This window comes from Danio aesculapii, chromosome 7 (assembly GCF_903798145.1).
Source record: "Danio aesculapii chromosome 7, fDanAes4.1, whole genome shotgun sequence".
NCBI lineage: Eukaryota > Metazoa > Chordata > Actinopteri > Cypriniformes > Danionidae > Danio > Danio aesculapii.
Genome location: NC_079441.1, coordinates 63,965,368 through 63,982,411, shown reverse-complemented (window position 1 = coordinate 63,982,411; position 17,044 = coordinate 63,965,368). Strand labels below are relative to the sequence as shown.

General features: G+C 36.9%; 1 protein-coding gene across 1 annotated transcript in view; it reads right to left on the bottom strand.

Annotated features, from left to right (window-relative positions):
• usp47 (ubiquitin specific peptidase 47) overlaps nt 1–17,044 on the bottom strand; it is a 72,146-nt gene that overhangs the window by 21,068 nt on the left and 34,034 nt on the right. Inside the window, 17 exon segments of the mRNA XM_056462335.1 lie at nt 426–545; nt 2,589–2,704; nt 2,803–3,010; nt 3,127–3,231; nt 5,445–5,557; nt 5,651–5,706; nt 5,838–5,913; nt 8,774–8,909; nt 8,997–9,059; nt 9,061–9,091; nt 9,093–9,154; nt 10,981–11,133; nt 11,215–11,310; nt 14,297–14,446; nt 15,448–15,527; nt 15,647–15,792; nt 15,868–15,964. Of these exon segments, the coding sequence (XP_056318310.1) occupies nt 426–545; nt 2,589–2,704; nt 2,803–3,010; nt 3,127–3,231; nt 5,445–5,557; nt 5,651–5,706; nt 5,838–5,913; nt 8,774–8,909; nt 8,997–9,059; nt 9,061–9,091; nt 9,093–9,154; nt 10,981–11,133; nt 11,215–11,310; nt 14,297–14,446; nt 15,448–15,527; nt 15,647–15,792; nt 15,868–15,964 (1,808 nt within the window).

Here is a 17,044-nt window from a genome sequence, read left to right as displayed (position 1 = left end):
CAATTTAAAGGCCATTGCATAGCCGTTCAACTGCACATATTTAAATAAACTAGTACACAATGTTTTTGTCTTCTTAATGCAGATAGTAGTTACATTATTGTTTTCATTTACTCAATAAAACAACTTTTTTGTAAGAGACTACACATATTTGATTCATTAATTGGAAATATTGAATTTAAGCTAATTTTTGGAGAGTGTCATGCACTTGTGCAACATGCTATTAGGGTTAGTAATAAGTTAATGACATGCTATTAGAATTTTCTATGGAGGGACAGTCAAATCTTTCGAGCACTTTATTGGCGGAGCAAACACATGCTTATGAAGTGCATTTCAAAACCCGTCATGTTGTGCTTCGGTTATGATGCTGTCTTGGAAGGGAGAAATTTTGTGACTGAACAATTAAAATGAGTGTTGTGCAAGTGAACCTTGTTACTCCTGAAGAAACCTTCTGCTTTCAGGGTCTTGTTGGGCACATAAAGAAGCCGGAGGTCATTATAGCAGCGCTCTAAGACGACACGCATCGTTTCTGCACAAAGTCCCGTTGCCTGAGAACACAAGCAGGTAAGAGGTTAGAACAGCCTTTGGAAGTTTCTATAAATAAAAAAACAAAACTGCATAAAAAATTTTGCCTTTTAAAATGCATCAGTAAAAAGACGTGTTTTTGGTGTCGGTATCAAAGGAAATTTTTTTAAATTAGTATATATACATAGAAACAACCTGTTTCAGCATTATTTAACATAAAATATATATGTAAATGTTCGTTTTTCTGACGTCTACTTATAAAATAAAACATATATATATCTACAGTGTAAAAAAATATATATATATATATATATATATTTTTATATATATATATATAAATAAATAAATACCGGAAATGACTCCAAAAAGATAATAAAATGATGTACAAGAGACATCATTGTGGAAAAAAAAATATTATTCAGCTTTTATTTACATTTGAACAAAAACTTATAGGCAGAATACTTTCGGGCTTGACTAAAATTATATATATATATATATTATTCCTATTTATATACAATTTGACAAATGGATAAAACCTGGTGATTTTAAAGGCGTGGTCCACTACAATATCATATGTTAAACTTTAGTTGATGTGTAATGTAGCTATTTGAACATAAACAACATCTCTGAATGTAATACGCTCAAAGTTCAATGCAAAGGAAGACACTGGCTTTTATGAAGTTAGCTTAGCAAAGCCTACAGCGAATGAAGTTTGGGGACCCCAAAAATACATCTGGGCTACGGAGATCACTAACGCTTCAGGATACGCACATACACTCCACTGCTGCAAAAGGGCCATGGCTAGATGTGCTGTAATGTTATAGCAGAGGAAGCTAAGACTCTGCTATTTCCAGAAAGCTTCTTCAGTTTCTGTATTTGGGCTTCCAAAGGACACGACACAAAGAGAGAAGTGTTTACAGTTTAATTTTAATTATGATTCAAGAGAATTATAAAAAAGACAGAGCTCTAGCATTTGACAAAGGAGAACTTCCAGAATCTCTCCCAGTTCAGTGCTGGATTAGACTCAAAGAAGGAGCAGCTCCAACCATAAAAGACAAAGCTGTGGATTGTGAGCCACACGCTGTAAGTATTTTTATTTGTTAAAATTGATCAACTGCAGGCACAGTTTCTAGTGTTAGCAGTATGTTGTAGCGAGTATGTAAACAAGGATGTAAATGCTGTTTGGCACCGCTAACAATTTACCTACAAATTCTTATTCATCCATCAAACCCCTGTAAACAGCCACAATCTTCAGCAGCGCTGCAGTGTCTCTCTATGCGGCCGCTTTCCCTGCGTTCTACATCTCAAATAACCAACTCCCAAAAGATATGTGAACGTTTCATATTCCTTACACATGCTTATAATCTGATTATATATGAAAGACACTTGTCAGATTTTATTTTAAAGAGCAGGCTTGAGGTTTATCGGTGTCCTCTTCATTTTCTGTCTGATTCAGGCACAAACTGATACAGCTAACAGTTACACTGACTGACAGTATTTACACAACACCCAAGTGTGTGCTAGTAGAGGTGTGGCGCTTCCTGGTGATGTGGAGCTGATCCACAAATCACAGCACATTATGTTAGCTGACCAATCAGAGCCTCTTGAGGGCGGGATTTTGGAGGAACTAGGAAATATGATAATCGTTTTCATGTTAGCTGAGTAGCTGTATATAATTAAAGTAAGAAAAAAACTTGAGCACACATTGCTTTGCATCTTATGAACACAACCAAGCCTTAAAAATACACTCTGGACCACCGCTTTAAGGATAGTAGAAAAGTTGGTGGTAAAGTTACAATTAATTAATTGGTATTTTGGAGCTGCACTGTGATCCTTATAGCTTTTTATTATGTCATCAAATCATGATTGTTCTGAATATGCCTGATAAGATGTTTTGAAATATAAACTACTGTTAAAATTCATTTAATGTTTAGATCATCTGCAAATCATTTTAAAAATGTATGAAAATCCATTTGTTTTTAGTCAGATAATAGCTTATATAGCACATCTAATAAGTTGCTTTAAAAAGTGATTTTTAAACTGTTTTTAGAAATGAGATTCTGTACCTGTGCAATGAGCTGCTTAAACTCTGTAATAGTCTGGTTAAGATATGCCCTGACACTGACTGGTGTAGCAATAGATTCACTCTTTAGATCCACCACATGGACCTTCACCATCACTTCTGCAATCAACAAACAAACACAGTGAGCAGTTTCAAAAAGGAAACAGTACAACAATGAGAACAGCAGAAATCAAAAAGACATTCAGCTCAGTCGATACCTCCAGGTTTGTAGGGTTGGAACGCTTGTTCGGGTCTGCGGATCTCCAGCAGCAGGTCAAACATGTACGAAGATTTGACCCCGCCGAGCAGCAAACCCATGGGCATGTCTTCTTCACCCTCATAAGAACGTTCCAGATATTCATGAAACTCATCGTATTTGACCAATCGACAGCAGTCCAGGGGCACCACTCCCTCCAGATCCATCAGCTACACAATGACACCAGTTATTTGGTTCTTTTAAAATAAACCTGAGCAGTATACTATTTTAAGCTAGACATATGCTCAGAGTTTACATTTAGATTACATTATTTAACCCTTCTTACCTTATAGGCCATTTCAGTTGCTTCTTTGAGGGTCTTGTCCTTGTGAACCTCAAGTTTATTTTCCATCATCATCATCTTCACAGGATGCATGCAGAACAGCTTGATCTAATGGCAGAACAAACACTGACTTTGTCTATCCAGGTATTTTAGGGCTGCATCCTAAGTATCTAGAACCCTTACAATGATCATCATTGTAATTATCATGTCTGCCTGTATGCTAGTCTGTCTGTATGTATATTTGCATTTATGTCTGTGTATGTCTGTCTGTCTATGCATGGATGCATGTCTGTATGTAAGCATGCATGTCTGTCTGTCTGTCTGTCTGCATGTAGATCTGTGTCTGTCCGTTTGTCTGTATCTATGCATGTCTGTCTGTCTGTCTGTCTGACTGACTGTACGCATGTATACATGTCTGTCTGTATGTATGCATGTCTGTTTGTAAGCAAGCATGTACGCCTATCTGCCTGCATGTCTGTCTGTATGTATTTATGCATTTCTGTATGTATGTATGCTAGTCTGTCTGTCTGTGAAGAAGATTTTGATTCTTTAAAAGTATTCTCTACACATGCAAGTCTGTAAACTATAGATACTGTGGCATGTGTGTAAAATGAGCCCACAGAGGTGCCGGAGCCTGCTATGAGTAGCTACTGTATGCTGTAGACTAACTGAATATGTAAAGCACTGATTATATTTGTTAAATACTCATATGAAGCTATATCTGTGAAAGGCATTCTGGAGATTGAGCAACATAGGATCATCAAGGATCTACCGCTAGATTTAATCTCAATATATTTATCAAATGTGATATTTAATTCATCTTGACTATATCTAACGACATATTCCCGACTTTGGTCTTTTGAATCTTTTACTTGTTCTCGGGTAACGTGTTTTGGCTAGGCGCAAAGATAAGGTAATATATTATTAAATGTAACAGTGTGCACTGATTCTGCACATTTGACTGATTGCTTGCATTTATTTGATATAATGTTATTATTTTGTTATATGCATACAGTGAAGATGACGGTCATATAAAAATGTAGCTAATGACGCTTCAACATTTTTGCTGTCTGTTAAGTTGCTAATATCAAAACAAAAATAGGCAGTTCCTTATATAATGCTTTGATTTTACTGTTAGGATAGTGAAACAACGTAGCCAGGGTGATGTGAATGAGGTTATAAAGTACACTGTTCCCTTTGAAAATTTACCTGACGTGTCCCCTGTAGTTTGTTTTCCATGTCAAACTTGCGAAGTCTGAACTTACAAGGCGAGGATGCAAGACTGAACTGTGTGTAGACTACTTAATATTGAGGAAAAAGCCCCAATAAGATCAGCAGCCCCGCCTCCGTTTTCAGATGTCTGTTTTCCCCCATCCACACTAACAAGGAGCAGCAGCATTTTAAAACGTAAACAGGCCGTTTCTCTTTTCAAAAAGCTTGGTTTTCGGTGCTTCCGGGGTAGTGTGGACAGATGGCGTAACCGTAGCAAAACTTATGCGTTTTAAAAATATAACATATTAGTTTAAAAGGGGCCTCAGACTTGTCCAGGAGAGACTGCTCCGCACTTTCTCCGTTTTACTATGTTAAACAAAGTCTATTTTCTGGTATCCAAAACCTTCCGTCTTATTCGTCATTGATTAATGAAAAGGCCAGCAACTACGACATCTGCATGTCCGTCTGTATGCGTCCATATATGTATGTATGAATGTATGTATGCATGTCTGTCTGTCTGTATGGATGCATCTCTGTCTATCTAATTGCATGCATGCTTGTACGTATGTATGCATGTCTGTCTGTATGTCTGCATGTTTGCATCTCTGTCTATCTAATTGCATGCATGCCTGTACGTATGTATGCATGTCTGTCTGTATGTCTGCATGTTTGCATGTCTGTCTATCTAATTGCATGCCAGTCTGTCTGTATGCATGCATGTCTGTACGTATGTATGCGTGTCTGTCAGTCTGTCTGTATGCGTGTCTGTCAGTCTGTCTGTATCCATGTCTGTCAGTCTGTCTGTATCCATGTCTGTCAGTCTGTCTGTATCCATGTCTGTCAATCTGTCTGTATCCATGTCTGTCAGTCTGTCTGTATCCATGTCTGTCTGTCTGTCTGTCTGTATGGATATATACTGACACACACTATTTATTTATGTACAAAGTCTACATTGTAAGAGAACAGTATATAGAAGCTAATACGTTTGGGATATAACCATACGTTTGATGTTAGCAACAGCCTTTGTACTGTGTTTGGATTGGACCACAGCCCAAGTCTCCATGCAGTTATGCTACTGAGAAGTGTTTTTATCTGTGCAGTCCCTTTACCTTGCACGTGTTGCGCTCAATTTCTCGTTGCCTCTTCTCCTGCTCCTCAGACTCTTTCTCTCGCTGCACCAGTCTCTTTATGTGCTCTGGAAAGTCCTCCACCTCCAAAAACTCTGCAAACACAAACACAGAGTCCATTAAACTGAGACAATTGGAAAATTAAGAAACAATAAATAAATCTGCTTCATTGATGGCAGTTTACTTACTTGCATTTCTGGCGGGGTCTTTTAGTCTGTACATCAACATGTATGCATTTGTAGAGCTGTTGGGGTGTAAAAGCAGAAGATATGATAAACATAGATTTAAAAAAAAACTAAAAACTGTAATGTATTTAAGAAGGGTCTATCTGGCATCTAAGAAATCACAAATGCAGGACTCGGAGGCTTCACACACCTGGCAAAGGCACTGGAGTAATAGCCTCTGCTCCCTGAGGATCCGCCATATGTCTTCCGGATTCATCCTGTGTGATCTGAAGACACAAACACACGATGGTATTTACATAATTACAGCTGCTACTATAAACCTACAACTCTACACGGTGTTCTTACTTTGTGGTGGAAAAACAAAAAGAGACAGAGTGGATTTAATACTGTCAACCATTGTCACAGAAAGTAACAGTTGGCTTATATGAGGTGGTCGATTTAAAAGTAAGTACAGAAGAGTCATTAACAGTACATACAAATGATTTGTGGACATGAATCGGCCGAATAGGGCTATTGTGGTTCGGCAAATGCCAAAAAGTCTTTAATGAAAGAGCAGGAAATTTGACTACGGAGGACTTCAGAGCAAGTAGTACATAGAAAAATTGTACATTTTCTAGATGAAACAATAGATTGAGTGGCCATGTGAAAGTTACTGTTTGAGGTCAATAAATCATAGCAGAACTTTTGCAAGTACCACTTTATTTATTATTATTTATTTGTCAAGGACATCATAATTAGACTGGACAAACCAAATGCATTTGTTAAGTGGGGGTGGGGGTGACATTTAAAAACACAATAAAAAATAAAATTTACATGTACATATAATTCCTTTATATAAAAATTGCTATAAGGCAAAAGCAAAGGCAAGCATGAGCAAACAAACTAATAATAGACTATTTGTGGAAACAATGCTGTTTTGGTTTTTTACTAGGGTATAAAGTGGTTAAAAACATGTTAGGCAAAATTATGGGATTCAATGTTAGTATATCCCTGTAGATATGAAATAATAACCTATGGATCAAGGCTATTATAGTTAGCACTTTTAATGAGCTTTAATTTCGATACTATTTAATCTAATTTAAATTTCAGTTCGTTTCATTAATGGTTTGTTGCTATTTGTTTAGTTTTTATTTTGTGACCTTTTCTATTTACCTTGTTATATATTTAGTTTCAATTTGAGTTAACAGAAAATGTTCAGCATCGACCAGAGCAAAGTTTAATGTTTGCACAGCTTAACCCCTCAGTAATGAAAAAAAAATAATTGTTTGAACTGCCTTTTTAGGTGTCGAATAAATTATAAATACTAATATATATTATCTGTTTTAGTACATCTCTGTCATTTATTCTTTAGTTTATCCTTTTCACTATTAGTGTTGCAGTTGGCATTATTATAATATTATTATATTAACAACCCTGCATTTTGTTTATTACATGTCATTTCTTTTAAAGGTGCAGTATGACACCCAGTGGTTGTAACTGGGTATTGCACTCCTGGTTCAAAACACATGCAAGTGCAGGTTGCCAGATTGACGACATCAACAGGAGCGAGCCTGACTATCGAGCCTAAAGGCTGATTTAAATCATGATAGAAGGAATATTTTCATATTAAAATGTGTTTTTGTCCTAACCAACACCTGGAACCTATATTTTAGAAGCGGCTTCTATTTCTTGCAGCTGAACAACAGAAAGCTGACAATGATCACCTCAGGTACACCTCTGTGCTTTATTCAGTGTTAAATGCTAATAATGTGAGTTTAAATGCCATTTTATGTGACATTTATTGCCAAACTACTTAAAAAAGCAGCAGCAGATAGTTCACCTAAGATCTTGAAAATAAAATAAACCAAACTTTAGAACTAGGACTCAGAGCAAGCCAACACATATCAGTGATTCAGCATGTACATTAAATGTTACAGAGGTTTAGTAATTCTGTAATTTGATGTTAAAAGGTAAATGTCCAATTAAAAACATTCTTACGAGTGAGGCAGAATATAAACGCCAGTGTAAAAGGGCTCTAACGTTATTTGTGAGTTTGTAAATATATTTTGCAACCTCAAAACTTATTGAGGTCATCTCCAAGTATTGCACGATAAATCGATATATTGATTATTGTGACAGGCCTAATTATTTATATATATATAAATAGTAGGGGTGTCAAAATTAATTGTTTCTTCGGTGCACCACGATACAAACAATTCGATAACGGTTCAGTAATAGATCATAACCAGTTATTACGTACTGACGTCATTTATCTCCTATGCGCGATGTCGCAGTAGAATACTATGGCGAAGGAGGCGAGGGCGAGTAAAAAAAAAACAAACGCTTCTACTACATAAAGGTAGATAATTATGCACAGTTCAACTGCTTGTGAGTTTGCTGGACAGTCTTGCATTGACGCTGAAGAAGGCACAGCACACAAGCTGCTGTTTCACTAGAAGAAATGCTGTAAAACTCCATTTCTGCCCTTCTCTCGATAAGCATTGCTTGTGGATCCAGACACGAGCGTGACTGAGGTGCGAGTTTTCTACACTGCGTCTATTACGGATTATCTGTGATAACCGCGTATTATGCACATATAGATTGTAACCGCGGCTGTTCTTCCTGCGTCACTCATTGGTGAACAGTGCTTTAATTTCTAAAGCCAATCGCAGCCCTTTCTGTTCAGCGGGTGAAGACAATGACCAATCATAGCGGTATAAGACCTCGCTTGACAGTGCTCAAAAAGCAAGTTGGATAATATTTACATTAGTTTATTTGCTATAAATGCTCATCTTGTCTTCTGTGCATGTATTGAAGTTTTGTTGGATACATTTTCTTTGAGCAGGTCAAATTAAAGGTACAGTTCATATATCTGACCGCTTGTATTAAAGGACAAAATTGTTTTACAAATCATATATAAATATTAATATATTTATAGATTTTAATCAAAATCATTTCTTGTGTTGAGAAGAAAAAATCTAATCAAGTACGAAAAGTATCATCAATGCACCATGGTGCACAGAGATATTGAGTTGAATCGAATCGATGGCTTGATAAACGTAACCGAACCATGAGACCAGTGTAGGCTCACACCTCTAGATATAAGGATTGATTAATGGATTCCTAGATGGATACAAGTAAACAGACTGACCTTGCTGACATGCTGGTCATTAAAGCTGTACCATTGGCTGTCACTGAAGGACTTGATGCAGGCATAGTAGTGTCCACCTGCCGCACTCCCAGAATGCACCATGACCGAAAAGAGTTCAAAGGTCAAGGAGCTCTGTAAAGCAGACAGAAAAGGCATGTTCATCTTTTCTCTTTCACAGTTGATTTACAGCACTAGGGTTGGGAGAGAGCGTGAGGTAACCTTTGGTTTGAGCACCCGCTCTGCGCTGCTGGCGTTATCCAGACAGATGCCCTCGTCTACCACCATCATCCGTGGAGAAATCGTTGCTCATCGGCGCTGTGGCAGCTTCCTTCATTCTCTGCCCCACTGTCAGTGCAACTCTCTGTCTGAGGAGATTTCTGTATAGACAAATCACGTATTACCGAACACGTTTTTATGCATTCAAGAGAACAAATCTTCCACTTGCTGAGAACAGATTGACTAAAACAATAGTTTATAAAGTATTCAATGAGAGTCATTGTGACATCAATGAGACAAAGTGACATCAAGGAAATTATTTGGCATTTCTATTAGAGTTTTGTTACTGAATAAAATAAAAATGTCCAAAACATTTATTTTTGTTCCTCATATATACTTACATTTCCCTCTATTTTAATTATTAGATTAAAGGTGTCATGAAGTACCTCGTTTTATTTATTTTGTACTGTAGTCTGATGTCCACTTGTAATGATAAAATAGTTACATCAACATCAATAAAAACACCAACATTTAGAAGTAATTGACTATTTTCTGTTGCGTTTCTGACCCCATGGTCAGAACACTTTGTTTGAATGGCCGTGGCCAATTGTAGACTTACCACTGCTCTGATTGGTTGACATTTTTGAATATTAACAGGGCTAAACAGGCATTGAAGTAGAGGGCATCAAACTTCCGTGGAAGCGGGGTTTATCCATCTTATTATTTTAGAGTTTTTGGACAAGTTTTGTTACTCAATAAAACAAGACTTTCCAAAACCATTTTCTTTGTATCCCACATTTAATAACAATTTTAATATAATTATGTCTAATTTTAATTATTAGATTAAAGGGGTCATGAAGTACCTCAATTTATTTATTTGTACTGTAGTCTGAGGTCCACTTGTAATGTTATTAAAATACTTACATTAATAAACATCATCATTTAGAAGTAATTGACTATTTTTTGTGTTGTTTTTGACCCCATCATCAGAACACTTTGTTTGAATGGGTGTGGCCAATTGTCAACTGAGAAGTAAACACCCACTGCTCTGATTGGCTGCCAGGTTTGAATATTAACAGAGCTAAACAGGCATTGAAGTAGAACAGGGTGTCAAACTTATGGAGGGAGGTGGGGTTGATCCATCTTATGGATTAGTTCTGTTTGGTGTTTTATAAGTTTTATTACTAAATAAAAAGACATTCCAAAACCATCTTTGTTTGCCACATTTAATAAAATTTAATACAATTAAGTCTAAATTTAATCATTAGATTAAAGGGGTTATGAAGTACCTTTTTTGTTTATTTTTTACTATTGTCTGAGGTCCACTTGTAATGTAATAAAATAATTACATCAACAAAACATCATAATTCAATAGTAATTGGCTATTTTCTGTTGTTTAACACTTTGTGTTGTAGACTCACCACTGCTCTGATTGGTTGACATTTTAAATTAACATGACTAAACAGGCATTGAGGTAGAAATGGGTGTCAAACTTATGTGGAGTTAGGTGGGGTTGATCCTCTTATTACATTGGAGTTTATGGACAAGTTTTGTTACTAAATTTTTAAAAACTCTTTCCAAAATCATTTTATTTGTTTCCCACATTTAATTACAATTTTAATATAATTATGTTGGGTGTGGCCAATTGTAGACTCAGAAGTAAACACCCAGGCTCGAACCAGCGACCTTCTTGCTGTAAGGCGACAGCACTACCTAGTGCACTAGAGCGTCACCCCAACCATACTATTGTTATTATTAATTTGGAAATTAAGTTCTAATGTACAATGTTATTACAGACTTCACAATTTCTTCAAGTTACACTGAACTTCTAACCTGTACATAGTACAGTACCATATAAGGTTTCAATATCAGTCATTGTGGAATTGAATTTTCACAGATAGCGGACTACACTACAATTTACTGTTATAAAATAGCAAATTTTGTGATATTCCACATATCATGAGGAAAGCGAGCATATTTCTCTCACCTCATCCTCGACATCAATGAAGGGGCTCATGTCCAGCTCCTCAGGGAAGGTCATGCGGTCGTTGAGTTTAATGCGGTGCATAGTGGTGTAATCAAAGTCGAATCGTTTCAGTTGCAGAGTCAGCAGGTATGGGAAATGAAGGAATCTCAGACCCTGGAAAGGAAGAAAAAACACTGCATCACACAATGAAACATGGTAGAGACATTCATAATATTAGTCTCTGATCTGACTCACCTTCCGGGCGTCACATTTCTTTTTGCAGCGCTCACAGAAGTACTGATTGGGCCCGTCCAGAGTCTCAGGCTGGATGAAGGCCTGCAGAGCTTCTTCCTGTTTTACAGCAAATTAGTGGACAATGAGGACAAACACTGAAAATTCAACAAGATTATATAATAATTATACCAAATTTTTTTTTTCAAAATTATAAGCTCTCCTATGATTTTTTTTTTCTTTTTCAAATATTTTCCAAATTATGTTTAACAGATCAAGGAATTTTTACAGTATTTCCTATAATATTTTTTCTTCTGGAGAAAGTCTTATTTGTTTTATTTCGGCTAGAATAAAAGCAGGTTTGAATTTTTTAAAACCATTTTATTGTCAAAATTATTAGCCCTCTTAAGCAATATTTGTTTTTCGATAGTCTACAAAACAAACCAATGTTGTACAATGACTTACCCTAACCTGCCTAATTAATGCTAATTAACCTAGTTAAGCCTATAAATGGCACTTTAAGCTGAATTTTAGTATCTTGAAAACTATCTAGTAAAATATGATGTACTGTCATCATGGCAAAGATAAAACAAATCAGTTATTAGAAATTAGTTATTAAAACTATCATGTTTAGAAATGGATGGAACAAATGTTCTTTCTGTTAAACTAAACCGCAAAAAAAAATATATAGGTGGGCTAATAATTCAGGAGGGCTCATAATTCTGACCTCAACTGCATATTATTAATCATTTATATTATTATATTATTATTATTTAAGCTTATTGCTCCTGTTTTATTTAGGCATTACATCGCATTTTGTACTTTTATTTGAAATGTTTTGCCTATGAATAAAATTATAAACCTATATAAATCATTTAAAATACTGGTGTAAATAACCGATGGGAAAACTTAAAGGGATAGTTCACACAAAAATGAAATCTCACCATTTACACTGTTTTATGTGGTTTTAAACCTATTTGAGTTGAACACAGAAGAAGTGCTGGTTTATGGGATTAACAAAGCACTATTGAATTCAATAGGTGCCATCAAACAGCATTCTTCAAAATAACATATTTTGTGTTCAACAGAAGAAGGAAACTCAAACAGGTTTAGAATAACTGTGGCCTATTCAAGTTTTAGGAACAACAAATAATAGCTTGACTTCTAGGTGATCATTTGGTATCAGAAGGGGCTTATATGAAAGGCAAAGGCCTCTAGATTACACTTATTTTACCAGAAAAATTTAAGATCATGCTTTCATTTTTAATTATTTAATACAATTATTTAAGAACAGTAAGGTCTGACTTTGCTGAGACAAACATCTTGTCACATAACAGAAATAATGTACAGTATAGAATATAAAGTCATGGTGCAGTGGAAAAAGAATTAATATTGTGTATGACTCCCATGAGCTTGGAGGACTGCATCCATACATCTCTGCAATGACTCAAATACTTATTAAAAAATTCATCTGGAATGGCAAGGAAAGCGTTCTTGCAGGACTCCCAGATTTCATCAAGATTCTCTGGATTCATCTTCAATGCCTCATCCTTCATCTTACCCCAGACATGCTCAAAAATGTTTCTGGTGACTGGGCTGGCCAATCCTGGAGCACCATGACCTTCTTTGCTTTCAGGAACTTTGACATGGAGGCTAAAGTATGAGAAGGAGCACTATCCTGCTGAAGAATTTGCCTCTCCTGTGGTTGTGTAATGTAATGAGCAGCACAAATTTCTTGATACCTTAAGACCTGTGCAAACAGAGACGTTTTTTGCTTGTCAACGTTTAATGCCTTGTGACTAAATAAAGGGCGTAAATGTGATCATGCACACCAACGCGCAAAACGCCAGGCGCAAAAGCATCATTTAAAAAAAAAACGCCTCATGCTCATTTTTTTTGTTTGTTTTGATGCGCCGCGTCAAAACCTTCTCCACCAATCAGATTGGCACTTTTGTTCACGTGCAGGGAGCTGCTGAAGTTACAGTAAACAGCACTGAGAGGCGCTCAAGCGCAAAACTGTCAATGCGAGCGCACATTGAAGAAGATGCCCAGAGGTGATACGAACGTGGAGCTGCTTATTGCACTGGTGAACAATAACCATTTCTTCATCGCTAGAGCTGCTACCTGAACCATCCATAATAACAAGCGTGTGAACTTTGTCTTCTTCTTCTGCGTTACAAGCGGGTGTCTGAAGCTTAAAGTTGTGTAGGGCCATCTAAAATCAAGGAGTGATTTTGCATACTCTTTTGCTCGATGCCTGTGAAAATCGCTTGGGTTTGAATCCGGAAAAACGTCTTGAAAAACGCTGACGATAATCACAAACGAAAAGCGTCCCGGTGTGTAAGAGCCTTTAGGCTGTCGATGTTGCCATCCACTCTGCAGATCTCTCGCACACCCCCATACTCAATGTAACCCCAAACCTTGATTTTTCCTTCACCAAACTTGACTGATTTCTGTAAGAATTGTGGGTTCATGCGGGTTCCAATAGGTCTTTGCAGTATTTGTGATGATTGGGATGCAGTTCGACAGAAGATTTATCAGAAAAATCGACCTTCTGCCACTTTTCCAAATGATCAACTAGAAGTCAAGTTATTATTTGTTGCTCTTACAACTGGGATAGACGACAAGACTTTTGCTTGATAGTGTATACCTTTAAATTCTAAATTACAAACTAAAAACAGCGTAAAAACAAAGTGAAAGTAGGTAAATTACTGAAACTGAAAATGTAAATGTAAATAAAAGCTCATTCGAAATAATCGTAATATACTGCAATGGTAAAATATTTAACATAATGATAAAGTAGTTATTTGGGATTTCATAAAATGGCCATTGTTGAGTTTAGTTCATTGTGGACTCTCTATTTATCTTATTTATTGTCCAAAATTAGCTATTTACAACATAGCAGCGGTTATATTTACATTTCAAAGAGTTATAAAATCCCCAACTAACTTCTGTAAATACTGACATTATGCTTACAGGTTAAAGACCATGACTATGCACATTTCAAACAAAGCAGAATGTGAAAAAGTTGTATATCCAAGGCTTAATAATACATCTGCTATTAAACAAGCACGACAAAAATGGTCAAAATGATGGGCACACGCACCACGCTGCCAAAAGCCTGGCTGGCGCCGAAGGGCCTGATGACCAGAGGGATGTCCAGGTACGTATCAATCCTCCAGCTCTCATAGCCACACTCTAAACAGCGCACGTAGTCCTTCAGCTTACCCTGGTAAAGCTGGTTGATCAGGTCAGCCTGGGAAAAAACAAAAGGAAAGAACATCACTAAACACAAAACAACTGTGAGCTCGGTAAACACACCCATACCCTTATTTTTATTCAACAAAAAACTAGTCAGTGTAAAATCTACAGAATAATTAGAAGCATAATTTGGGTGAAAAGTTGGAATATGAAACATTGAAAGTGTAAAAGATCGCATTGTATGTTTAAGCTACAATGTCAAAGAAAACACAGTCAGAACTTAATATTATCTGCATGAACAGATGACAGTTGAGCTAAGGGATCTGACATGATTCAACAGTCTACATGTGAATCTGCGGGTGCGTTTTCAAAATAAAAGTCCCATATCCTTAGTAAGTTAAATGTAAGCTTTAAAATAACTAATGGAGGAAAACTATCATTGTTTTCTAGTGAGAAAACATTGTTGCTTATCGAACAAAGCTTGAGGCATGCACATTTATGATCCTAGAGCTACATGAGTTTGGGTTCTCTTGATGACTTCAGGTCCGGATGAATGACCTAAAGTAATCGTACATGCAAATGCAGAAGGTGGAGAGTCTCATCACAGTTTGTTTTGTCCTCTGATTGGCCCGTTGTCCAGCGGGGTTTTTACACTTGTAGAATTTATATGATAACGAGTAAACAATGGTCTCTGAGGCTTGCGGTATGTCCATTTCCATATACTGATCTCTTATTATTCTACTATGCCTTGGTATATTCAGATTTTCATTATAGGGCACCTTTAAAAAGACAAACAAATATACCTGAAAATGACAATGTAAATCTACGCTATTCCATGACAAAAAATATATATTAAAATTGCATAATATTCCAGAAATTCCAGAAACCCTGCCAGACACACAAACTTTTTGCACAATAAGAAAAAGCTTTGGTACTCCTAAAATGATTTTTATTTTGCTCAACACTGGATTGTTTGTCCTTGCCCTGAAGTAGGGATCTCATGGGTGGTTGTGCATTAGAATTATACAATGAGAAGGTGGGGTCTGCATCACATACCTGCTCTGTCTGTTTCCACTTCTGCTCCAGCGCATCAAACATGACTCGGCAAAGCTCTTGGACGTCATGCTGCTGCCAAGCTGCGAAGCACACAAGGTAAAGAGTTTCACAGTAATCAAGACTCCTCCTGCTATCTGATAACCGCAGCGCTAATGTGGATAAAGTTTCTTGAATGGACGTTTAAAGTGACGTCTCATACCCTCGCTGCTGTCCCAGCCAAAGCTGCGGGTTACATCTGTGGTCTCGATGGCACGCTTTTTACTGGTCTGCAGGAGAACAAACAGCCTCTGGAGCTGGTATGGGATACTAGTGACTGGATCCTCCTCAGAATCCTCAAACTCCCAACTGGCGCAGAAAAAAAAAAAGTGTTGGAGGATACAGTTGTGCGATTCAAAACGTGTATAGAAACTAAAAACTTACTTATAGAGGGCATTCCTGAACTCAGGGGTCATGAAAAGGGTCTGCAGGAGGCTGTTCAGGTAACAGGTCATCGCTTGGTTGACCAAACCAACATAACCTTGAAACAAGAAGACAGAACAGTTAAGCTGGTATCAGTTTAATTTTGATACATTGTGTTGATTAAAAGCAAAGTCCCTTTAAGGTAAGTCATTTCACTCTGTGGCCATCTTTGAAACGCCTCTCAGGCGGTACGCTCTGCCATTCTGTTTGAATGGGCAAACATCAACATCTCCAAAACTGTTTGCCAAGCTTACAATTACGTTACATATTTGGAATCACCAATGAAGTAAACAACAACCGTCACATAGGCTTTGTTTCTAAATGTTTGAATCAAACAAAATCTGCATTTTTTTCAGGTTGCCCAAGCTAATGTACATGTGCACTCGAAAGGAACGAGATCACGACACCAACCTCATTTATGGCTGTGTTACCCATTATCGTCCTCTGAATAAAGCTTTACCAGATCACGCTGGTCTTCAGAACTAATTCACAAGTCGGTCTGAATGGCGAATCTCCATCAGCAACGACAGCGACTCTTTGTTTACAAGTTTGTGGGTGTTTGAGTAGTCATGTGATGTGTGTTTGACAGGACGGACTGTACCTCATGTTCATTTCATACTGATTATAAATTAGTATGAAATTGTGTTTTATAGTATAGTCAGTTCATTTAAAGGTACAAATTTCAGGCATTATGTGGATATATTTCTTAGGTCTGTGAAGATACTATTCGCTGACATCCCAGTGTGTTTGTTGACCCCAAAAACTGTCGTAAAAGCACATGTCTGGTCCGAGATTGTCCCCTGGAGAAACGTCAGTCTATATCGATCGATGATTGTCTCCTGTACTAGCAGGCGGGGTTTCAATCACCATATTGACCGTTACACCTCCCCCATTCAAAACTATACGAGTGACATGTCTTGTGTATTCTATGGTCTTTGCTATAACTTACATTGAAGCTACATGCCATATAATAGCTATACATATATTATAAATACTTAAAATACAAATGAAATGAAAACTAACCATAAGCCTTTGTTGGGTCACTTTGCTAGTTTTGTTGTGAACAATTTATCAGTGCAAGTCATTAAGAAAAAAACAATCATTTGCCCATATAATCTTTAGTTTTAGTAATGCACTT